At 38.1% G+C, this 25,071-nt stretch overlaps 1 protein-coding gene across 2 annotated transcripts in view; it reads left to right on the top strand.

Annotated features, from left to right (window-relative positions):
• Window positions 1-22,069, top strand: part of rasa2 (RAS p21 protein activator 2) — a 47,524-nt gene extending 25,455 nt beyond the window's left edge. Inside the window, exons 7-24 of one of the 2 annotated variants that reach the window (XM_046865216.1) lie at window positions 1,730-1,802; window positions 2,163-2,236; window positions 3,660-3,761; window positions 7,270-7,423; window positions 7,757-7,905; window positions 8,304-8,418; window positions 8,509-8,583; window positions 8,692-8,815; window positions 9,607-9,713; window positions 11,806-11,892; window positions 13,718-13,795; window positions 15,777-15,850; window positions 15,972-16,084; window positions 16,490-16,572; window positions 16,686-16,831; window positions 18,006-18,106; window positions 19,156-19,333; window positions 20,668-22,069. In XM_046865216.1, the coding sequence (XP_046721172.1) occupies window positions 1,730-1,802; window positions 2,163-2,236; window positions 3,660-3,761; window positions 7,270-7,423; window positions 7,757-7,905; window positions 8,304-8,418; window positions 8,509-8,583; window positions 8,692-8,815; window positions 9,607-9,713; window positions 11,806-11,892; window positions 13,718-13,795; window positions 15,777-15,850; window positions 15,972-16,084; window positions 16,490-16,572; window positions 16,686-16,831; window positions 18,006-18,106; window positions 19,156-19,333; window positions 20,668-20,698 (1,864 nt within the window). In that variant the 3' untranslated portion in view covers window positions 20,699-22,069. Of the gene's footprint in view, window positions 1-1,729; window positions 1,803-2,162; window positions 2,237-3,659; window positions 3,762-7,269; window positions 7,424-7,756; window positions 7,906-8,303; window positions 8,419-8,508; window positions 8,584-8,691; window positions 8,816-9,606; window positions 9,714-11,805; window positions 11,893-13,717; window positions 13,796-15,776; window positions 15,851-15,971; window positions 16,085-16,489; window positions 16,573-16,685; window positions 16,832-18,002; window positions 18,107-19,155; window positions 19,334-20,667 lie in introns of both variants that reach the window. The other variant, XM_046865215.1, reaches the window with a different exon arrangement.
• Window positions 22,070-25,071: the final 3,002 nt, after the last annotated feature.

Raw genomic sequence — 25,071 nt, 5'->3', positions numbered from 1 at the left:
CATGAATTTCTTTTTCCAACAATAGTATTCTTTTTACCACTTTTTTTTTTATTTCTAAATATTTTTGCAAACAATATAGGGCTTTCTATTAATATCTTGGGTTTCAGCCATTAAAACCGCCATCTGGAAACTGTACTTCTCCAGTTGTTAATCATGTTTGTAAATCAAACATCGACTTTGGATACAGTATGTGGGATGTCATTACAAAACAAAGCTTTAAAGATTAAGCAATAAGGCCAAATCTTTCTTAAAAAAAAGAAAAGAATGTAAAGACGGTGGGAGGTTCTTTTTGCCTCCGTGTAATGAGTCCACTAAATGTTTGGATGTTCATTGAGATTGGCATGTTTAATTAGACTGATGATGACCTGATGATGAGCTCCAACAGGTTTTGGGATATCTATACAAAAATATCTGACACACTGTTGATTTGTCTATCAAAACAGTTTTGACTAGTGGACTAGAGATACGTATGTGGTTTATTTATTGCCATAAGCGTGGACATTATTTTCATGTTACCTGATTATATTACAAAGAGAGAAGTACAGAGGTTCTAAAACAATGCTCTGTGGATCTTTTCCATGAATCGTTGAATTATTATAATGAAGACATTTTATAGACACCAAATATGAATTAGTCTCTTGAATATATGAAAACTATCTCTGAGAGCTACCCAATTTTCAAAATGATGGATAAGCCTCTTGAGAACCGCTGTAACAAATGCCATGCTGAGATCCAGCAAGATTAAAATCTATAACTCATGTGCACCAGCATGACGTTTCAGGTCATTGTTTTAAACTGTTAACACAAAAAATATGATTCATGAGTTTGCAAAGAAAAAAGACTTTATAATGTAATTATTTTGAGATGCTGGGCAGAGCCTCGCACAAGGAATCTGGTAAAAAAGTAAGTGGTAAATTGAAGGAATTCAGGTTAAATGTAAGAAGAAAATGTACTTAGTCATTACCTCCCCAACATAAGGTGTGAAAGGATTCTGGGTGCATGGTAACCAGAGACAAACACTGTGACACAGAGGTGAGAGTGAGACAGAGAGTGTGTATAAACAAAGCAAATAAGAGTCAAAGTGTCAAATATGATACTGTAAAAGGCAATAATACTCAGAACAGTTTAAAGGGTTTTTCTATTATTGTTATTAATATTATTATTAGCGTAATTCTTCTTGAAAAAGTGAATACTAACGAATTATTTTTCTTCTAGAGATTGTACTCTTTTGTAAAATTATTTCCTTTAAATATTTTAGCCAACATATAGCGAGAAATCACAAGTCACAACCACAATAATTGTACTAAACACGTGTCACTACAACTTTCATATTTTGAATTTGTCATATGGGTTCACTCTAACAGACACACACAAACACACACACACACACACACACACACACAAGCAGAAGGTGACTGATGATGTCTCCCTCTTGCTGCCCTGTTTACACTGGCTACAGACAGAGATGAGACTTTCCACAACACACATATAGTTTGTGCCAGTTTTGCTGGGGTGTGTGTGTGTGTGTGTTTGTTTATGGAAACTGTGCAGGAAGTTTTTATGTAAAGCTTGCGGAAAGCTGTGTAACAGACGTGTGGTAAATAAAGCCTCAATAAAGGGTCTACATAACAATCTCGCTTCACCTTCTTCTGTCTCTCTCACTCTCACTTACATATTCTGCCTTTCACTTTATCTCTCTCTGTCTCTCTCTCTGTGATTATGTACACAGGTCAGATCAGAAAAAGACAAAGGTGAAGAAGAAAACCAGTGACCCTCATTTTGATGAGACAGTTTACTTTGAGGTAAACAGACATACATATTTCTCTCCAGTCCCTCATTCCACTTTAATATACGCCACTTCTTTTTCCTCTTCCCCCATTGTTTTCTGTACTAATTCCAACCCAGAGCACTTGCAGCAGAGTCCCTGTTTTGAATTTGTCAATCGAAGTCGATTGTGAAACATTTCCATTGAAGCAATCTGTATAATGATGACAGTGAAATCCAGCTGCAAGCTGATCATCATTACGGGTGTTTCATCAGCTTTGCTAAACATGCACTCAGTGGAACCGCACCACATTAGACACCTAATACCCACATGTTATAATTAAACCAGTGAACAACAGAATGAAGCTGTGTGGGTGTGTGTGTGTATGATTGCACAGGTTTCCAGACCGAGCAATCACAACAGGAAGAACTTCCAGGTAGAGGATGAAGACATTGAGAAACTAGAGATCAAGTGAGTTTCTTTATTCATCTATTTTCTCTGACTAATTATACAGTCTTTGCAATTCGATTTAGTATTTTACATTTACATGTATAAGCATTTGGCAGAACACCTTTATATTCTCACACATCTGAGTAGTTGAGAGTTAAGGGTCTTGCCCAAGGGCCCAGCAGTGGCAGCTTAGTGGAGAATTTACAAGCTTATGATTAAAATTCTGACATTTTAACTACTGATTTACAGTCTAAAACCGACAAAAGCAACTTTTCATGTATAGATAAAGTTAAAGCCTTTTTTAAAAAAAAAAAAAGGTTGCTAACATTTATTTGGTAAGTAAACTTGACAATCCACATGTATCCGCAGACTGTACAAGAAAAGAGGTTGCAAAAACCCAATGAAACATTTCTAGTCAACGAAAAATAAACAACAATCTTGTTATTTCCCATCTCATAAAATCTTTTACGAGGAGACAAGGTTCCTGTTCGGCAAATGGACATAAATCCTAAACCCCTGCTAAGGCCTCATCAACTAGTTGTCCTTATAATACTGAGATTTGGTCTGATGGTCAGTTGTTAATAAAACATAATACACAAATAAACCCAATCATTTTGTTTTCATTCATATCATGTTGACATTAAAACCGGGGCTAATATATTAAAACAAAGACTGCAGAAGAAATAATATCTAATAATCTATTTAATTTTGTGAAGCTGCTTTGAACGCCGTTATGAAACAATTACGAAATTGAAAAGAATTGAGAAACAACAGAAAAAGCGAAATCAAAATAGATTTGTGGAATATGAATCCTCTGCTGTTAGGGCCAAAGAATGATTAAATGTTTGTAGGCTTTATAGATTATTACGACTGTTAACCCAAGATGAATTTATTAGGTTTTGGTTTTGATCCAGACAAGGCCAAGGTCACAGCAAGGTCAAGTGTGGGAAAATTGGCCATTGGTCTTGTTTTATACTTATTAACTACATACTAATTAATCAACTCATTTCAGTATAATGTAACGTCAAAATGAGTGCAAGTGGTGCCTTGATGGAAAAAGAGATATGTGCAGTTACTGGTACTTGCAGTTTCATAGAGAATGCATGTACAAGTAATGATATAAGTGCACCTGTTTTGTCTGGAAACAACTGAACATTAGTCACGTTTCCTTTCTCGGTTTGGTCAGATTTAGACAGTTGTCCACTAGAGGGCGAGCAAAAGTTCTACAGTATGTCTGTGTAGTAACTAAAGCACAGTCAGTGTTAAAACTTGAGGTTAGAGAACAGATTTTCTTTTATGTTATTAGCTTTCATACTGAGGGTAAGATAGAGGTTTGGGAATAATATATTGCATGTGTTGCAAAGAGAACTTCAATCTCTCTCTCTTTCTCTCTCTCTCTCTCTCTCTCTCTCTCTCTCTCGCTCTCTCTCTCTTTGTCTCACAGGGTGGAGTTATGGAATAATGGAAATCTGGCCCAGGATGTGTTTCTGGGTGAAACAAGAGTTTCAGTGAAGATCCTGAGAAATGACCTCGTACACAAAGCTTGGTGAGCGTGGGCACGCGAGCACACACACACACACACACACACACACACACACACACACACACACACACACACACTCAGACGGTAGAAAATGCGTTGGCAGTACAGGGCGGTAATGAGTGAGCTCTGCTCATGACCAGATGAAGTGCATGATAAAAACCAATCAGCTCGCAGCTGCTCTTATCTGCTCAACCAGTCAGCTCACAGCTTATCTGCCCAATCATCCGGATTCAGCACTACTCTCTTTGAATGGCCAAAATGTTTGTGTTTTGGGGCCGACTCTTCCGGCTTGTGTCCTCTGTGTCCTCAAGCTACTTTAAACATAGTCTCCTGCTGGTAGTGTTTTGTAAATATTGTGTGTGTGTGTGTGTGTGTGTGTGTGTGTGTGTGTGTGTGTTCGAGAGAGCAAATGGAGAGATAAGGGACCTTGTTGATACTGATCTGCATGTTTTGAATGAGGCCATTGAGTCTGGCGCACGGCTAAGCTTCTGTGTGGAGGCAGAAGAGAACACACACATACACACTTTTTCAAAAGCAAACATTTTCTTTCTGCTACTGATTCATAACGTAAAAGATCTGTGTGTGTGTGGTTTAATTGGCTGTCAGTTGGCTGTCTGAGTAAAAGCAACTGTACAATTTTTGCTTGTATTCATCAAAGGGGTGCACAGAATGACTACAAACACATTTGATTCATGTAACTGTGACTAGCATCAACAATTGATTAAAGTTTAACTTAATTGAGGAAACCCTTTTAGCTGAATGGAGATAAGGCCCCTCCCAGCAGTGTCTTATTTACAGGTTATATATGGGTTTTCCACATTGATAAAGCGAAGAATTCATAAAGCCACTGCTCTCCAAGCTTCAAGGAAAGATGAGGATAAATTGAAGTAGGGCTGTAACGATTATAATATTCGATTACAAAAATTCAAAATACAAAAAATGATTTGCCTCGATGCTTCGTTTAGTCCATTTAACTACACACGGAGCACTGCGTTTCCCACGGACCATTATTACTGATGCACAACCCGCCAAACCCTGGAGCACTCTGTACAGGTAACACAGAAGACGCTGCAGAATGAAAAATGGAGGAACAGCCAGGAGAAGATTCATATAAAAGCCGCCATATTAAATAAAAAGGTTGTCTAATTCTAAGTTTTTATCTCTCGCAATTATTACTTTTTTTTCTCACAATTCCATCTTTATTTCTCGCATTTTAGAGGGTTTTTGTTGGACAACCGGGCGTCGTCACCCCTTCTGTAGTTTCAGAAAGCTTTACACATTGCAAATGAAATTGGCTACAATCAATAATATGGCATGGTATCAAACTTGACCTCTGATCCCCAGAGAGAACTCTGTATTACAATGAGCTCTGGAGGAGACGGAACAAGATGAAGCAGAGGAGCCTCGTTCATACACCAACAGCTTCAACCTTCAGGCAGACCACGTAGTTACTGGTGGATGCCTCAGAAATGTCGGATGGTTATGAAAAAAAAAATTGAATTGTGAGGGAAAAAAACGTCAGAATTATGAGGAATGAAGTCAGAATTACGAGGAAAATCTCAAAATTAGTTTGGGATCATTTTATTGTAAAACATAAAGAAAACACGGTGCGTTGATTTGAAATTTATTTGGTGGTCTGGTGGTTAGGATGCGGCGCTCTCACCGCTGCGGCCCGGGTTTGATCCCCGGGTCAGGGAACCAACCCCAGCCATTAGGGTTGCACAAGCCTTAGTGCCGGTCCCAAGCCCGGATAAATGGGGAGGGTTGCGTTAGGAAGGGCATCCAGCGTGAAACGTGCCAAACCAAACATGCGGATGGTCCGCTGTGGCGACCCCTAACGGGAGAAGCCGAAAGAAAGTTTTTATTTGTATTTACATTTTAATGCAACATGCCAATTAAATGCACTATATGGTTGAGTTTTCAATTTAAACAATAAAAATTAATTTTTTTTAAAAAAAGGAAATGTTACTTGTTCATAACAAGAGACACATTTTATTTTCTCTTGTTTATTTAGTATTTATTTTTAATGAAGAAAAAGTTCCTATCCGATTACTCTATTAATCTTTGAAATAATCGGTCGAATACTCGAGTATTAAAATAATCAATAGCAATAGCCCTAAACTGAAGTGGAGCTGGTAAGGTGGGTTTTTTGGGGGTTTTTTTAATGGCACAAAGCACAAGGTGAAATTTAAATCAATTGTGTACAGCAGGAAAAACATTGTCCTCCCTTTTATATCTGACAGGAATCAAACTCTGAATTGCTATTCTGCAGTTACAGGTTTTCTGTTTTGAGTTGCTTTTCTGCTGATCAAGTTGTAAAGTGTGGTCATATAAGTTACCATGAGCAAGGTGTGTCCACCAGATATTGCACGTATGGGTGAAAAGGGGTTCAAGCGCAAATCTAGTATGTCTCTGAGACCCTCTAGTGGCTGGCAGCAGTATTACATTTAACCGCACCCATTTCCCTGTTAGTTCTTGCAAAAAGACTCAAATTTACATTTTATTTTAATTCTGCAAAAATTATTTTCAGGAAGAGCTTTCTGTTATTAATTTTTTTTCCAGTTGTAAACATCAATTAGTTGCAGACAGGACATGGTTAAAGACTGCTACAGAGTTCCTGAGAAGTTTTTTTTTTAATTACATTTGTTTGCAAGAGTGGAGGAAGGTGCACACAGGTGGACTATGTTCTATGTAGGAGATGCAACATGAAGGAGATTGGAGACTGTAAGGTGTTGGCAGGGGACAGTGTAGCTAGACAGCATCGGATGGTGGTCTGTAGGATGGTTTTGGAGGTGAAGAAGGAGAAGAGGAGGAGAGTGAAGACTGAAAGAAGAATAAGATGGTGGAAACTGAAGGAGGAAGACTGTAGTGTGAGATTCAGGGAAGAGTTCAGACAGGAGCTCGGTGGTGGTGAAGAGGTGCTGGATGATTGGGAAACTACTGCAGAAGTGATAAGGGAGACAGCTAGAAAGGTATTTGGTGTGACATCTGGAAATAGAAAGGAAGGCAAAGTGACGTGGTGGGGAAATGAGGAAGTGCAGGAGAGCATAAGGAGAAAGAGGTTGGCAAAACAGAATTGGGATCAACAGAGTGATGAGAAAAGTATGAGTGGACCAGTAATATATGAGTCTGTGTGTACTTTGTAAAATTATTTTTGCATATTTATATGAAGTGTGCAATTAGTTTTGGAGGGCCCAGTATTTACAGACAGCTGCTCTACATTTTTTATCATACTGCATTTGATGGACTCTTATCAATCTTTTTTCTTACTAAGTAACTAAATATGAGAATAGGAATAGCAACATTTTGATGGGTCGAGAGGATAAGGGTAGCTGAACTCTGATAGACCAGTAGAATAAGAGTAGCTGAAGGCTTATAGGTCAGGGGGATAAGCACAGCTGGACTCTGATAGGCCAGCAGATTTAGAACATCTTATTTAGTTTCACTTGTTTAATATGTAGATTGGTAAGAATAATACTGAAGTCTTAAAGAGAAATGTGTATCCGTGCAGGTATCTCCTCCAACCAAGAGGTAATGGTGTGAAGTGTAAGCCTGATGATCTTGGCTCTTTGCGTTTGAACGTGTGTTACACCGAGGACAACGTGCTGCCGTCACATAGCTACGTTAACCTGAGAAACCTACTGCTCAAATCACCTGATGTACAGGTAACACACATACACACACACACAGCACGCAGAACACCTGCTACATTAAGTAAGCAGACCGAATCTGACAGATTGAATCGATGAAGGCTGTCTTAAGCCTTTCTTTTTTTTTTTATAGCAAAAAGAGTGTTCTATTTTATATTTAAAGGACCTGATCTATAAAAATTGATCTTGAGCCCTATGTCTTTTTAAAAGCATACACTGAGACATGCTTTCACCCTCCCTCTCTCTCTCTCTCTCTCTCTCTCTCTCTCTCTCTCTCTCTCTCTCTCTCTCTCTCTCTCTCTCTCTCTCTTTTCTCTCTCTCTTTTCTCTCTCTTTTTACACCTGTAGCCGATCTCTGCATCTGCTGCTCATATTCTGGGTGATGTGTGTCGAGATCGATCCGAAGCCTCACTGCCTTTAGTGCGACTTTTACTGCACCACAACAGACTGCTGCCTTTTCTCACAGCTATTGCTGCCTTAGAGCTGGAGAACACGCAGTGAGTCTCTTTCTCACACACACACACACACACACACACACACACACACACACTACGTATTATAAGAGAATATATCTATAAAACTGCTCTGTAAGTTATTAAATACTATAATATCTTCAATAGTAAATATCTGTTTTTCACAGATTCAATCATGTATTATTCTTATATTTAATTTATTCAAGTTATTAAATGCTGTAATATTTAACACTTGTTTGCAGTGAATCTTTACACGACATACATTTGCAAGGGGTAAATCGCAATGGGCAAATGTTTTTCACGTTCGTTTTTTCACCTTCATGTTATCTATAATTTAAACTCTGGTTTGAATATACTGCTATACTATGAATTGTATACTGTATAAATATAATACACACACATCTCATCCTTTTCCCATGCAGGGAAGCAAACACCATCTTCCGTGGGAATTCTCTGGCCACACGCTGTATCGATGATATGATGAAGATGGTGGGACGAAACTATCTGAATATCACACTGAAGCCTGTGCTGGATGAGGTAATGACCAGAGGGGGGCGCTTCCTGTGCATCACACCTACTTGAATACGTTTTGTCTAAATATTTCTTTTTTTTTTTTCTTTTTTTTAGATTTGTGAATCCAATAAATCATGTGAAATTGATCCAATTAAACTGAAAGAAGGAGATAATGTTGAGGTCAATAAGGTCAGCACATGCACACCCTCACACTCTTACAAACACACTCTTGCATACATATACAAAGTTTAACCTGTGTGTGTGTGTGTGTGTGTTTGTGTGTGTGTGTGTGAGTAGGAGAACCTGCAGATCTATGTTCAGAAAGTATTCTCGTCCATTACCGAGTCAAGTGCAAGTTGTCCACCTCTGATGTGTGACGTGTTCCGATCCCTACGTCAGCTTGCCTCAGACCGCTTTCCCAGTGAGTCACACACACATATATACACACACACACACACACACACGCACGCACGCACACACATGCGCAAGCCAATTTGTCCACAGACAGGGGCATGGGGCTGGGGGTTGCCATGCACAATGACCTATATATTATTTTATTATGCATATTATATGATTTCATTATTAATGTTATTATTATTATTATTATTATTATTATTATTATTATTATATATAATGAAAATGTGAGAGCTTAATTTATTAATGCATAGAACCAGACTGCAACTGAGTGGGAAATTGGCAAAGGCAGAAATAGTGTGTGTTTTATGTATGTTTTATAACATATATAAACAGCCTGCATACTGCAAAAGTCATAAAATAAAATGGAAAAAATGCGATTAAAATAAAAATTAGTGTTCCAATCTACAAATTTATTTATTTTTTGCTGTGTGGCCTGGTACTAAATGACTCATTGCCCGGTACTGGTTCACGACCAACTGGTTTGGGACCCCTGCTCTAACCAACCCTCAACAAACAAACACGTATTGAATAAGGCATGGAAGTCAACTATATTAACATCGATATTGTGATGAATTATGTCATAATTCTGTTAAGTGACATTATTATATATTTATTCTTAATCATTTTTTCTTTTTTGTTCAAAATGTTTTTCTTGATTGATTGTAAAGCAATCTTTTGTTCTCCATGTTATTGCCCCCTCACCTCTCACTGTCTCTTTCACTATGTCTATCTCTCTTCCCATTCACCCTTTTAAAAATTTTTTCTTTCTATTTAAACATCATCCATTCTATATAGGTGATCCTCATGTTCAGTATTCCGCTGTGAGCAGTTTTGTGTTCTTGAGGTTTTTCGCTGTAGCTGTGGTCTCTCCACACACCTTCCAGCTACGGCAACACCATCCAGTGAGTCTGCACAACTGCACACATAAAGGAACATACACAAGACATTGAATTTGTGATTCAAAACAATGTGACATGGCTTCATGTTTTCAGTGAGTTATGTGGAAGTTTACATGTACTTTGTTAATATTTGGTGGAATTTATTTTATGCTTAATGTGAATAATTCTTGAATCGAAGGCGTCTCACTTTGCTGGAATTCTTCCTTAACTCTATTCTATAAAAGACATGCATACCTTTTCCAGCCAAACAGCCCATTACATGATGCTGCCACCCTCATGCTTCACAGTTGGGATGGTGATATTTGGAATCAAAGAATCACACTTTTTCTTCCATACATAGCACTTGAAGTAGGCTTTTTTCCAGCCATCAAAATATATAAAACTTTCTTAATGGTGACTGTACATGATTTAATACCTGATTCTTACATCAGTATTATTTATTTTTTTGGTCGGGGATCAGATTGAACATTTGCTTCAATATTTGTTTATCCTTATAGTTTGCGCTTCTGTTTTCATAAACAAAGTTTATTCAGTATAAATATACAAAGCAATTAAATCCAGAATTATAATCCGAGGGCATAAACATGAAACAGGCATAGGTCAGGTGATTAGCAAACAATGTGATCTAGACAGTGACAAAGATAAAAACAAGGAACCAAAACGAGACATGAAAACCGGAGAATCAAAACAATAAACAGAAGCTTGGTATTCGGCAGATAACTGAAAGAAAATACTTTGCAGATGATAAATCAATCACAGGGGTGTTTGTATGCATAGAAAACAAGCGCAAATCATCACCACTTCACCACAGTTTATATGACGTGTTTGTGCTGACATGCTGTGTTCGGTTTTCACCAAGCCTGGCACTGTGCTTTATGGCCAGACTTCTTCATATTGGTCTCTTCTGTTCAAAAGACACTCTTCCAGAAGTGTTGTTTTTTTTCCCCCCATGCAACTTTGGAAACCTATACCGTGCTGCCATGTTTTTCTTTTTTTTAAGAAGAGGCTTTCTCCTGGAAAACATTTCCAAATTAACCATACTTGTTCAGCCATTTTCTAGTTGTTCTGTCATGAACTACAGCATTTAGCATGCTAACTGAGACCTGCAGAGCCTGATTTTTCCAATTTCTCTGAGCTTTGCAAATTTCCAATTTGTCTGACTTAGGGGTGAATTTGCTGAGAAGTCCACTCCTAAGAAGATTGGCAACTGTCAACAAATGTTTTCCACTTGTGAATAAAGTTCCTCACTGTAGAATGATGGATTTTAAATGGTTTGAAAATGGCCTTATAACCCTTCCCAGATTGATGGGCAGCAACAATTGCTATTCTCAATAGCATTGCTAAACTCTAGCCTCCTTGTTAAACACATCTGAATGCTCCAGAAGGAGCAATCTGCTAAAAACTTGGGCTTTTATAGAGGTGGTCACACTTATTGATAATCAGTTTATCAAGAGCACTTGATTAGCATCACCTGGCTGCTAATTACTTTTTTCATTTTTATGGAAGCAGTGATTAGTGTACTTCACACATGGGTTTTCCTGAAATATTTCCTAAAAAGTAAAACCATAGAATTCAAAGAGTCTGTACTTTCTTTGTTTGGGTTTTTTTTTTGTTTACTTGACTGTATATATTTGAATTAGACACAAAAGTGGAGATAGCTGTGGCTGGGAAAACACATTAACACATGAACCAATGATGAAACAGAGGTGGAGACATTACAAGAACAAAAACAATCATATATACACATGGTTATGAAAACAGAATATAGAATGTAGAAGTGCTTGCCGCAAGCTGGCGTGCTGCTTCCAGAACGATGTCTGTGTGGTTCAATATTTTGATATAGTTGTATGTACATATGCTTGTGGTATTCTTAGATGTCTGGAAATTGACATATTGTGTAACTAGATTTGTGGGGGGGTCTTAAATGCAAACATTTATCTGCTCCTTAAATTAAGCCAATCAGTGAAAGCCTAATTATGGCATTGGCCAATCAGAAGCGTTTAAAAGTAATTGGAGTACTTTAAGAAATATCCATTTTCCAGTCTGGTTTTCTCCCCATGGTTTTCTTAACATATTGCTGTTTTCTTTCTTTAAGGATACAGACGTTTCCCGAACCCTCACACTTATCTCCAAAACCATCCAGACGTTGGGCAGCTGGAGCAGTCTCTCTAAAAACAAACTGGTAAACACATGCACAAACATTAGTCCACTACATTCTCATTGGCCTGTCTGAACCTTATAGTATCCTTGTATTCATTATAGGTGTCGTTGAATGTCTTCAAAATGTCTATATGCATTGTGTCAAAATGTCTCCCCTTTTTAACACAAAAAGCAAGTGAAGCTAATCTTGGGGGACTGCATTGTAAGCTTCTTGGGAAGAAATAAGTAATCAGACCTACAAAGCTTTTACGTCTGATTAATTATTTAATATTATATTACAACAAAATACACATTTCGTCTATTTAAATAAGAATGCCAGCTCCAGTGTATACAATCATACACAGGTGTTGGTGCCAGACTGGCTGGTATGATTGTATCTGAAACTGCTGATGACAGGGTGAAAAAAAACACCCTGTGCGTAAAAACCAACATTGAGAAATCAATAAAGAATGGACAGATTGGTTTGAGATAACAGGGAGCTTATAAGCACTCTTTACAAATGTGGTGAGCAGAAATGTATTTGTAAAGATATTGATTTTCTCACATTTGTAAACAGTACTTACTATGTAAATATACCATAAAATACCACAAATGTAAATGTTCTAAGAACATTTACATTTATGGTATGTCAGATGCCTTTATCCACAGCAACTTACAACTGAGCACTTGAGGGGTTAAAGGGCCTTGCTCAAGGGCCCAGCAGTTTTAGCTTGGTGGTGCTGGAATTTCAACTTGTGACCTTTTACAATCAAGAGTCCAATGCCTTGAGCACGAACTCACCAAAACTGGACGGTTAAAGAAAAATTGAAAGATTAAATGAAAAAAAAGAGTGGAATTTGAGGTGGTCTTTTGCTTTTGCAGTGTTTAATGTTTTGTGCATTTTTGAGGTGCTTTTCTTTTTACTATTATAGAGTGCCTATTTTCCTTTGCCATCAGAAAGACATTTTCACCCACAGAACTGTTGCTCACTCAGTGTTTTTCGCACCATTCGGTGCAAACTCTAGAGATTTTTGTGTGAAAATCCCAGAAGATAGGCAGTTTCTGGAATAATTAAACCAGCTCATCTAGTACCCGCAACCTTGACATGATCAAAGTCATAGAAATCATACTTTATTTCATTCTAAAGAGTCATGTGATCATTAACTAAAGTGATTGACCACTGTTTGCATGATTCTTTGCATTTGCACTTCTGCCAGGTGAATGGCTGATTACATGTGCATGAATGGTCCGGTGATCCTAATAAAGTGAATGACGTGTAAATTCTGACAGCGTATGTAAATGCTGTCTATTTGGCTGTAGATTGTCAGCCAAACAATTTAAGACTCCCAAAAGATGTAAAACATAGATAGTGTTGAAATGTATACATGGATATGAGTTTAGTATTAAATCTGCCTGGATTATTCAATTTATTTCACTTGTAGCTGAAGAGACTGACAAAAGTAGGTAAATTTTTTCCCTGTCTATTTGTACGCCATTAATAAGAATGGCACAACAGAAATGCATTCAGTTTGTTGTCAGGAGATTGTGCAATCACAGGTACCTGTGAGCTCATGTATGTAGTGTCCAGTTAGCATCAAACCTGAGCATGTTCATCACTTATTTAAAAAGAAGTAATGGCAGATATGCACATACAGAATCTCAAACAAGCCCCTAATATCCAAAATAACCAAGTTGGTATAAATGGTGTGCTAGATGTGCAAGGTTCTACCCTAGACTGCTCCATTAAGGTTCTCCAAAAATGCTGTTTCAGTATTAGTACATGGGAAACAAAATATATAAAGTGGACTTTTTGTAAAACATTTGTCATGTGTCTGATGCTCACTGATATGTATGTATTCTGTGTGCAGTCAAGCTTCAAAGAGACCTTCATGTGTGATTTCTTCAAATTATTCCAGGAAGATAAATGTATTGAGAGAGTGAAGAAGGTAAGACTAATCCTCCCTTTTATTTATATATATTTATATTTGTTTAAATCGAATAAAATATTAAATATCCAATAATTGCACGATTGTCACGATGAGTTAACTGTCCTAAATGGATCTTAAGTTAATACTTTTCATGTTTTTAATACTCTAATCAACATGGGCATGGACAAATATGGATGCTTTATGCAAATGTATGTTTGTTATTAGTGAAACATTACTCGACATAAGTAATTTAAAGACATTATGGTGTTTTAAATTAGTAAATCATCAAGACACCAAACTTAACTTTTGTGTTAACACATTATTAATGTGACAGCATTTTTTTTTTTGCATGTTTGTCACACTTTAATGTTTCAGATCATCAAACTAATTTAAATATTAGTAAAAGAACACAAGTGAACACAATATGCAGTTTTTAAATGAAGGTTTTTATTATTGAGGGAAACCAAAATACAAAACTACATGGCCCTGTGTGAAAAAGTGTTTGCCCCCCTGTTAAAACTGTGGTTATCACACCTGAGTTGAATATCTCCAGCCACACCCAAGTCTGATTACTGCCACACCTGTTCACACTCAAGAAATCTCTTAAATAGGACCTGCCTGACAAAGTGAAGTAGATCAAAAGATCCTCAAAACCTAGACATCATGCTGAGATCCAAAGAAATTCAGAAACAAATGAGAAAGAATGTAATTCTATCAGAATTAAGAAAGAATCTGTAGATCTCTCAGTGTGGAAAAGCCATTTCTAAAGCTTTGGGAAACCCAGAGAACCACAGTGAGAGCCATTATTCACAAATAGCAAAAACGTGGAACAGTGGAACCTTCCCAGAGTGGCCGGGTGACCAAAATTACCCCGAGATCACAGCGTTGACTCATCCAAGAGGTCACAAAAGACCCCACAACAACATCCAAAGAACTGCAGGCCTCACTTGCCTTAGTTAAGGTCAGTGTTCATGACTCCACCATAAGAAAGAGACTGGGCAAAAATGATCTGCATGGCAGAGTTCCAAGACCAAAATCGCTGCTGAGCAAAAAGGACTTAAAGGCCCGTCTCAGTTTTGCCAGAAAACATCTTGATGATCCTCAAGAATTTTGGGAAAATACTCGGTGGACTGACGAGACAAAAGTTTCACTTATTGTAAAGTGTGTGTCCCATTACGTCTGGCGTAAAAGTAACACATTTCAGAAAAAGAACATCATACCAACAGTAAAATATGGTGATGGTAGTGTAATGGTCTGGGGCTGTTTTGCTGCTTCAGGACCTGGAAGACTTGCTGTGATAAATGGAACCATGAATTCAGCAGTTTACCAAAAAATCCTGAAGGAGAATGTCCAGCCATCAGTTCAATACCTCAAACTTAAGCGAATTTGGGTTCTGCAGCAGGACAATGATCCAAAACACACCAGCAAGTCCATCTCTGAGTAGCTAAAGAAAAACAAAATGAAGACTTTGGAGTGGTCTAGACACTCCAAAGTCCTGACCTGAATCTTATTGAGATGCTGTGGCATGACCTTAAAAAGGTGGTTCATGTTCGAAAACCCTCTAATGTGGCTGAATTACAACAATTCTGCATATATGAGTGGGCCAAAATTCCTCCACAGCACTGTAACAGACTCATTGCAAGTTATCACAAACACTTGATTGGAGTTGTTGCTGCTAAGGGCGGCCCAAACAGTTATTAGGTTTAGGGGCAAACACTTTTTCACACAGGGCCATGTAGTTTTGGATTTTGTTTTCCCTCAATAATAACAAACTTTCATTTAAAAACTGCATGTTGTGTTCAATTGTGTTCTCTTTTACTCATATTTAAATTAGTTTGATAAAAATAAGAAATTCACACCACTGTATTTAAACAGTATACGTGTGTGTGTGTGTGTGTGTGTGTGTGTGTGTGTGTGTGTGTGTGTGTGTGTGTGTGTGTGTGTGTGTGTGTGTATGCACATACACACCTTCCGTCTCATTTGTCCTCTCATCCTATAGTTTTTAGACGACATCTCGTCCAACGTGTGTAAAGGTACCAGCGGAGCAGAAGATTCGGTTGTGCTGAAAGAGGGGTGAAGCACCATTCTACACTTTCATGCACAGCTAGCAGGTTTCTAGGTGTAATAACTGTGTAAAAAAAGTGTGTGTGTGTGTGTGTGTGTGTGTGTGTGTGTGTGTGTGTGTGTGTTTTAGAGAGGTCCACAAACGTGCCCAAGGAAGAAAGAACTTTCTCCAAAGTAGAAAGAACTTTAAGAAGCGCTGGTTGAGAGTGACCAATCGAGAACTGTCATACCATAAACAAAAAGGTAATCACAGACACACACACACACACACACACACACACACACACATATATATATATAACACTTGGCAATCACAACTTTTTAGGTTTGGTTAGGTTTTTCACCAAGCAGTTGCCAATGATGTCTTGATCCAGCAGAGCATGTTTTCTGGCTTTAACATTGTTATAGCATGCAAAGGTTTATTGAAGAATGTGCATACGAGTGTAAATATTTTAAAGAAACCACTATAGCGGCTTATAGTCCGAAAAATACGGTATTTAATTTTTTTTATAAACATGGTGGCTTTTGTGGGCCAAATGTCCTGTCTATCACTTGTCTGTTTTATATTTAGCAATTTGTTTGTCTGAGTAGATATTTAGATGGATAGTATTCAAAGTTTTTCATGTATCTTGTTTGTGTGTTTTGCAGGGAAAGACCCACTATTTTTGGTCTCTGTAAAGAACATCAGTGGAGTAGAAAAACTTGATGAGAGCACTTTTAACCGCAAAAATGTAAGCAGCATTGTGCTTTACTCTCCAGTTAATTTTAGAACTATGACTGTTAGAATAGTGTTAACAATCTGTCTGTCTGCCTGTCTCACTCTCTGTGTCTGTCCCCTTTTTAGATGTTCCAGGTGATTTTCAGCGATAAGCCCCTCTATGTTCAGGCAGGGAACTGTGTTGAGGCAAGTGAGTGGATCGAAGTGCTGACTCAGCTCATCCGCTGCAATACTGACCGACTCGGTGTGTTCCAGCCAGTCAGCAGTAGAGAGTATGCGCACACACACGCACACACACGCACACACACGCACACACACGCGCACACACACAAACAGTAACTTGGTAGCCCTGTTGTGACCAATAGTGCTGTCTAATCCTGCTTAACAACACATTATCATTTATCATCTATTTTCAGCTAACCCTTCAGTTTAATCTGAAACATTTACCCTAGTAGAGTTCACATTAGCCAGATCTCCCACAATAATAGAACAATTATGCAAAGTACCAATATAAAATGTTTAGGCCAATAAAAATAATTTTTATTTGTGGTTTTTTTATTTGGTCTAGACAGTTTTGATTTAGCATTATGAGTTCATACCACATATATTATATTATTTTAAATAGAGCTATGACAACGCACATGAATAATCACACAGCAGGAATTGTAACATGTAAGTGCTTACCTGCAGGAGTCTTATTTATTTCTATTGACCGATTTCAAACATAGAGATACAAAACAATCCTAAAATTTTTTGACTCAATAGCATACCGGAGGTAGAACGTTTCCATTAGTTAAAGACTGACACAATATTGTTGTTCGTGGCCTTAGTTTTACAAGGTGCTATCTGTAATTCTTTCTTTATGTCGAACCTTGTTTCAACATTCAAAAGGTCACAACTTGTGTTTCACGAATTTGGTTGGAATGAAACTGTCTTATGATGTTCAAACAGTGCAACAACAGAACCGTTATGTATAACTTGTTAGTGTAATATGTAATATTTTTCAGAAGCCTGTTTGGAGGATTAGACATTATACATGTGTGATAATTACATTTGCAGAGACAATTATAAGTATAACATTATAAGTATACCCTCACCAACTGACCCACTGGGGAGTGTAAACGCCCCTTTTTATTTAATTAATAATTTCCACTCGATATTAAGCATCAGACCTCAAAATACAGAATGTCCTGTGTACAGAAACAATACCTTATGATATTACCAGCATGTATGTTTGTATCTTAGTAGCCTATAGCTTAGCAATCCCAGTGCACATAGCAATTTAAAAACTGGATATTATATTGGCGGATTATTAAATGCATAGTGATACTATCGTTTAGGACACAGTCTTTTTAATCATACTTTTTATTGATCTAATATAACTTGTGTGCGTGTGTGTGTGTGTGTGTGTGTGTGTGTGTGTGTGTGTGTGTGTGTGTGTAGCAGCACACTGGCGAACATCCAACTGGAGATCGACTATGACAGAGAGACAGAGAGAATTTTCTCACTGTTCAATGCCAATTTACACCATCTGCAGAAAATGGAAGGTCAGTGTGGGCTTGAACTTTTCAGGGGTCACTGTCTTTCTCATTGTGGGAAATGTAAAATGGAGAACGATACACACATAAAAAGTGAAAGCCAAGAAAAGCAGTCCTGTGTGTTAAGGAGCCTGATGGCTTAAGGGGAAATAAAGTTGCACAGTCTGGATGTGAGGGCCCGGATGCTTCAGAACCTCTTACCTGATGGTAGGAGAGTGAAAAGTGTATGTGAGGGGTGTGTATGTCCATGATAGAGGGGGAAGAGATTTTGATGATTTTCTTGGCTGTCCTCACTATCCTCTGTAGGGTCTTGTGATCCGAGATGGTGCAGTTCCCAAGCTCTTGACGTTCAGAGACAGGCTTCCAAGTTGTTAGCTGTTGCACCTCCTCTATGTATGCTGATTTGATGTTCTTGCTGATGAGACCCACCACGGTCGTGTCATGGGCGAACTTAATGATGTGGTTTGAGCTGTGCATTGCTACACAGTCGTGAGTCAGCAGAGTGAACAGCAGGATGCAGGATTACAACATCTTTCCTCTAATTTAAGTGTGCAGAGAATACAGTCCACATGTAGATGCACTCCAGGCTGGAAAAAGTGACCAATTACTGATATGGAGGCGTCTTATCCCTCACCTCAAGTCTGCTGGGATCGATTTACATACCTTGGTGTGTGTGGAGAAATAAAACATGCACATTTGTGGGATTTTTGGAAAGCCTTTCCTGCAATCTCTAATACATTTCCATTATGACATAAGTGTAAAATAGAAGTATTATCTCCGAATGTGTTCCTTAATAACAGATTTTATGATTAAATTGAATCTGTATTTACATGTTGCCTGTTTACTATGTTTTCTAAATGACCAGAATGTTCCGAAACAGTGGCTTTGCATCATAACTGTGAGTGGCGAATACATCAAGTGTAGTCAAATAGTCAGAAATGCAAAGAGGTGGCTTTGAATGTGACACCACAGTGGTGAAAAGACAGAGGACTGTAATGATTAATGAAGGTGGACACTCGTCGGCAAAGCTGACTTTGTGTGTGGGTGTGTGTTTATAGAGGCCTGTGCCGGTATGTCGGTGTACCTGGGCCAGCAGAAGGAGCAGGAAGAGTACTCTGCCTTCATCATTCAGGACCCGAAGGAGACATTCCGCACCATCAGGGAGATCAGAGATGTCCTTGAAGATCTGAAACGCAAGCATAATGCAACCGAGCTCACGGACAAGCCAGGGACAATGTAAATACACACATATACACACCTTTTTTTTCCTCCCTGTTACACACAGAGACCATATAGTATATGGGGATAACAGTAGCAGTACATTAAAAATAACTGAAATATAAACTTTTTCAACTAGTTTTTACAGAGTTCCATAGATACTATTTTATAACTTGTGTGCCAGACTTTTAAAAGGAGGCTGGATGATTTCTCAAACTGCGATCTAGCTTTAAAACATACAATACAGAAACACAGACGAGATTAGGAGTATAATGTAGGTTGGGTGATATAATAAATAGAAAACACACTGGTTAGTTGGTGGTGATTCAGTATTATGGAAAAATCCGTTGTGCTTCCCTTAAGGTGCAATGGATGCGTATTTTGTTATTAATTTCTTATTTGTACAAATAATCTGGAGGATGTAAAGAACATTATGAAAAACAATGGATTAAGACCTTGTGTTTGTTTGCTTATGCCTCTTGTTATTCATTTTACAAACACTTTAAAACACAATGAGGTGAAAGAGTTTTTTTGAACACAGCCAGGAATCATGCAAATGTCAAACCCACCTAACTACACTAAGTGGACAATAGTATTGAAATACTTGACTTTTCCAGCCATATGTGGTTCTTTCCCAAACTGTTAACACAAAGTTGGAGGCACACAGTTGTATAGGATGTCTTTGGATGCAGTAGCACTATATTTTCCCATCAATTGAATTAGAAGACCCAAACCTGTTTCAGCATGACACAAAGCAAGCTCCATCAAGATATGGTTTACATGAGTTAGAGTGGAAGATCTATTGGAGTTGCCTGCTATAGAGCTTTGACCTCAATCCTACCTCTTAACCCCTAGATCTGTACCTGTCTTTATTAATGCCCTTGTGGCTGAATGAGCCTAAATCTTCACAACAACTTTTTAAAGGCTAGTCTTATATCGTCCCAGAACAGTGAAGGTTATTATACCCACAAATGGAGACTAAATGTGGAATAGAATTTTTATAAGCACATACAAATCTTTGTGTCGGGTGTCCAAAAACATTTGTCCATATTGTGTATCAAAGACTAATATCAAAGTTTAAGCAACAAATGTAAATGTTGCTAAGAGAAAGTCAATAAAAGTGTGATAGTATCATTTTGGAGCTTTTAGAAACTTTACATTTTGGTAAGAAGTTATTATTATTTCATCTTCACCCCTTCATTGTGCCCATGAAATAATAATATGAGACTAGACTGCACACATAGTAATAAAACCTTTAACAGTGATCCAGAATCCTTATAGACATAAGAGATTATTATGTTTGGATGTTAATTTCTCAGTCTTCTTTTTTTTTTTTTGTTTTTGTTTTTTAGCGAGAATCCGATCGTGGGGAAGAGGTCCTGACACTCCGAGAGCATTTCATCCCTCCACACCAGCAGGTGACACTGCCCAAAGCGAGACGCAGAGACACTCTCAGTGAGGAATGGAGTGATAGCTGCAGACTCACAATGAAGAAAAAGACTAATGGAGAGAATCATCTCAGACTCTTACACTCCATGCTGCGCCTTAAATCACCTCTGACAAATGTGTGTTAGACTTTTTTCCCTGAGATAAGCACACACTGTCGATCAGAATGCTGTGACAGACGGGACTCCAACAGTGAATCTGAATATGGCTGCTAAACCGACAAACTCAACCTCCATTTTGAAAACAATCGTTTAAATATTTCTTTCCACATTTTTTAAGCCTACGATGTCTTATGTCTTTGATGTGCATCAAAGGGAATTTTCCCAACTTTTCTATTGTCTTTTATATTTGTATTTGGAATGTGTGGATGTGCACACACTTTGTTTGGGGAAAAGACACACGTCCACACATAAATGGCACTTTAGACATTTGGAATGTTCCAAATGAATATATTTGATACACTGTATCATCTCTTCATTGATCAGTTGAATGATCACTTCGTTATAATGCTTTTGTCTCTGTAAAGTTTGTAATCAATTTGCCTCTCATGCCAAAGACAGTGATGTATAAATGGCATTATTTTTGAAATATTCACCTTTTAATGATGATCTATATTTCTCATGTCACAAAAAAACAAAAAAAAAAACAATATTTTTTTCTCAAATTTACGATGAACACATGATAATCAGACCTGCTCTGTGATTTTGCACAAATCAGTTTCTCAGACGGAGGAATGGAGACATTGGAAACGTGGAATGATATTCAGATAAAGGGACAGATGGTGAGATTCTCGAAGTGACAGTAATGGAGTTAATACATTTCTGTTTAATCATCTCATGATTAGTGTGTGTAGACAATAAGGTTTTTTTTCCCTACTTCTCAGTGCACATTCATTCAGAAAGACAATGGTCTGTTACCTGTAGTAAACCTTTTCTTCTGTTTTCCTGTTACCTTTACAACACGGTTAACTCAATCATGTGTAACCTGTATCTGTTTTATTTTTTATGTTTATTTTATTTTCTAATGTTTGTGTTCAAGTTGGATATGCAGTTGGATATGCAGGGATCTGATGGGATCTGTTGGTACACTGATTACGCTGATCAGCTAAAAATTGTTACATTAGGTACGAAAAGGAGAGGCATGTTAGCCAGATATTTCAGTGCCACGTCTTCAAGCAAGGCCTCATGGATCTGGTGTAATATCGTTTTCTCCTGATCAGTTTCAATTTGTTAATGCTGTCCTAACCCCACCCCTGCTCATTTAAGCTTATCTGACATCCCTCTGAATAAATGAAGGATCTGTAATGTGCTCAGGTTTTTTGTTGTTGTCCATTTCCATTAATCTTTTCTCTAGAATATAATTGGGAAGCAACTGCTTGAGCATTTGTTTTAAAGTGATATATGTGTTTGTAACTTTACATATTTGTTACATACAGTGAGAAAAATAAGTATTTGAACACACTGCTATTTTGCAAGTTCTCCCACTTAGAAATCATGGAGGGGTCTGAAATTGTCATCATAGGTGCATGTCCACTGTGAGAGACATAATCTAAAAAAAAAATCCAGAAATCACAATATATGATTTTTAAACTATTTATTTGTATGATACAGCTGCAAATAAGTATTTGAACACCTGTCTATCAGCTAGAATTCTGACCCTCAAAGACCTGTTAGTCTGCCTTTAAAATGTCCACCTCCACTACATTTATTATCCTAAATTAGATGCACCTGTTTGAGGTCGTTAGCTGCATAAAGACACCTGTCCACCCCATACAATCAGTAAGAATCCAACTACTAACATGGCCAAGACCAAAAAGCTGTCCAAAGACACTAGAGACAAAATTGTACACCTCCACAAGGCTGGAAAGGGCTACGGGGAAATTGCCAAGCAGCTTGGTGAAAAAAAGTCCACTGTTGGAGCAATCATTAGAAAATGGAAGAAGCTAAACATGACTGTCAATCTCCCTCGGACTGGGGCTCCATGCAAGATCTCACCTCGTGGGGTCTCAGTGATCCTAAGGAAGGTGAGAAATCAGCCCAGAACTACACGAGACCAGCTGGTCAATGACCTGAAAAGAGCTGGGACCACCGTTTCCAAGGTTACCGTTGGTAATACACTAAGACGTCGTGGTTGAAATCATGCATGGCGTGGAAGGTTCCCCTGCTTAAACCAGCACATGTCCAGGCACGTCTTAGGTTTGCCAATGACCATTTGGATGATCCAGAGGAGTCATGGGAGAAAGTCATGTGGTCAGATGAGACCAAAATAGAACTTTTGGGTCATAATTTCACTAAACATGTTTGGAGGAAGAAGAATGATGAGTACCATCCCAAGAACACCATCCCTACTGTGAAGCATGGGGTGGTAGCATTATGCTTTGGGGGTGTTTTTCTGCACATGGGACAGGGCGACTGCACTGTATTAAGGAGAGGATGACCGGGGCCATGTATTGCGAGATTTTGGTGAACAACCTCCTTCCCTCAGTTAGAGCATTGAAGATGGGTCGAGGCTGGGTCTTCCAACATGACGATGACATGAAGCACACAGCCAGGATAACCAAGGAGTGGCTCTGTAAGAAGCATATCAAGGTTCTGGCATGGCCTAGCCAGTCTCCAGACCTAAACCCAATAGAGAATCTTTGGAGGGAGCTCAAACTCCGTGTTTCTCAGCGACAGGTCAGAAACCTGACTGATCTAGAGAAGATCTGTGTGGAGGTGTGGGCCAAAATCCCTCCTGCAGTGTGTGCAAACCTGGTGAAAAACTACAGGAAACGTTTGACCTCTGTAATTGCAAACAAAGGCTACTGTACCAAATATTAACATTGACTTTCTCAGGTGTTCAAATACTTATTTGCAGCTGTATCATACAAATAAATAGTTAATCATACATTGTGATTTCTGGATTTTTTTTTTTTTGATTATGTCTCTCACAGTGGACATGCACCTACGATGACAATTTCAGACCCCTCCATGATTTCTAAGTGGGAGAACTTGCAAAATAGCAGGGTGTTCAAATACTTATTTTCCTCACTGTATGTGATTGCATGATGCACAATTGCTTCATGTCTCGTGTTTCTAAGAGGCTGCAGACCCAAACCATCCCTGAGAAGGATAATGCACTTACTAAAAAGGTACCATATTCAGAACAATCATATGAATATGAATGCTATAAGCAGGAAGGAATTTTTTTTTTTTTTTTTTATAGCAAATATCTTGCAGACACTACGTTCACTTTATATCACGTCGGCTTCTTTCTTTTCATATTCACAAGTGGCAAGTTTTTTTCAATGTTAAGTCTAAAGTTATATTCCTAAAAAGTTGTTTGCCGTGTATGTTGATGATGCCACTAACTCAATGGAAGTAACTTTAGAATTACAGTTTTAAAGTTACAAGTCAAGAAGCTTTTATTGTAATTTCTAACATATATATAGTTGATGCAGTACACAGGAAAATGAGACAACATTTCTCCAGAACGCTGGTGCTTTATTAAACAACATAAAGCTACATAACAGAAAACACAGAGCTAAGGACTAGTAAGTGTCCTCGCCACATAAAGTGCATCGTGTGCAACCTGGTGCAAACAGTGCAAGACAGACAGTGCAAAGACAACACAGGACAGTGTAGGACAACACAAGACACAAAAATAGCACCACCAGTAAACCTACTGTATATTATACAGTGTAGTGTGAAGAGAGAACTGAGTACAGGAGTGTATCTTGTAAAAAAAATGTAAATAAAAGGGTTTGTGCAAAACAGTGACATATTACATGGCAAACACAAGGGAGCAGAGTGATACACACCATGAACAGTTCCAGATTAAATAAGGTTACAGTATGTACTATAGAAGGTCACATCGTCCACCCACATCAAAATGTTTCAAATACAGTATCTCACTAAAGTGAGAATACCCCTTACATTTTAGCCACCATTTTAGTATATCATTTTCATGGAACCAAACTATAGAAATTAAACTTGGATATATTTTAGAGTAGTCAATATGCAGTTTGTATAGCAGTACAGATTTACTGTCCCCTGAAAATTACTCAACATACAGCCATTATTGTCTAAATAGCTGGCAACAAAAGTGAATACATCAAGTGAAAATGTCAAAACTGTGTGCAAAGTGCCAATATTTTGTGTGAGTACACAAAAGTATCTGCACTGCCTTAATCCTCCTGGGCATGGAATTCACCAGAGCTGCACAGGTTGTTGTTGGGAACCTTCCACTCCTCCATAATGGAATTACAGAGCTACTGGATGTTAGATACATGATGCTTCTCCGCCTCCGGGCTTAAGGATCCCCCACATGTG

The sequence above is a fragment of the Silurus meridionalis genome, chromosome 13 (assembly GCF_014805685.1).
Source record: "Silurus meridionalis isolate SWU-2019-XX chromosome 13, ASM1480568v1, whole genome shotgun sequence".
Taxonomy (NCBI): Eukaryota; Metazoa; Chordata; class Actinopteri; order Siluriformes; family Siluridae; genus Silurus; species Silurus meridionalis.
The sequence above is the reverse complement of the archived record's forward strand: the minus strand, read 5'-3'. Positions and strand labels throughout refer to the sequence as shown.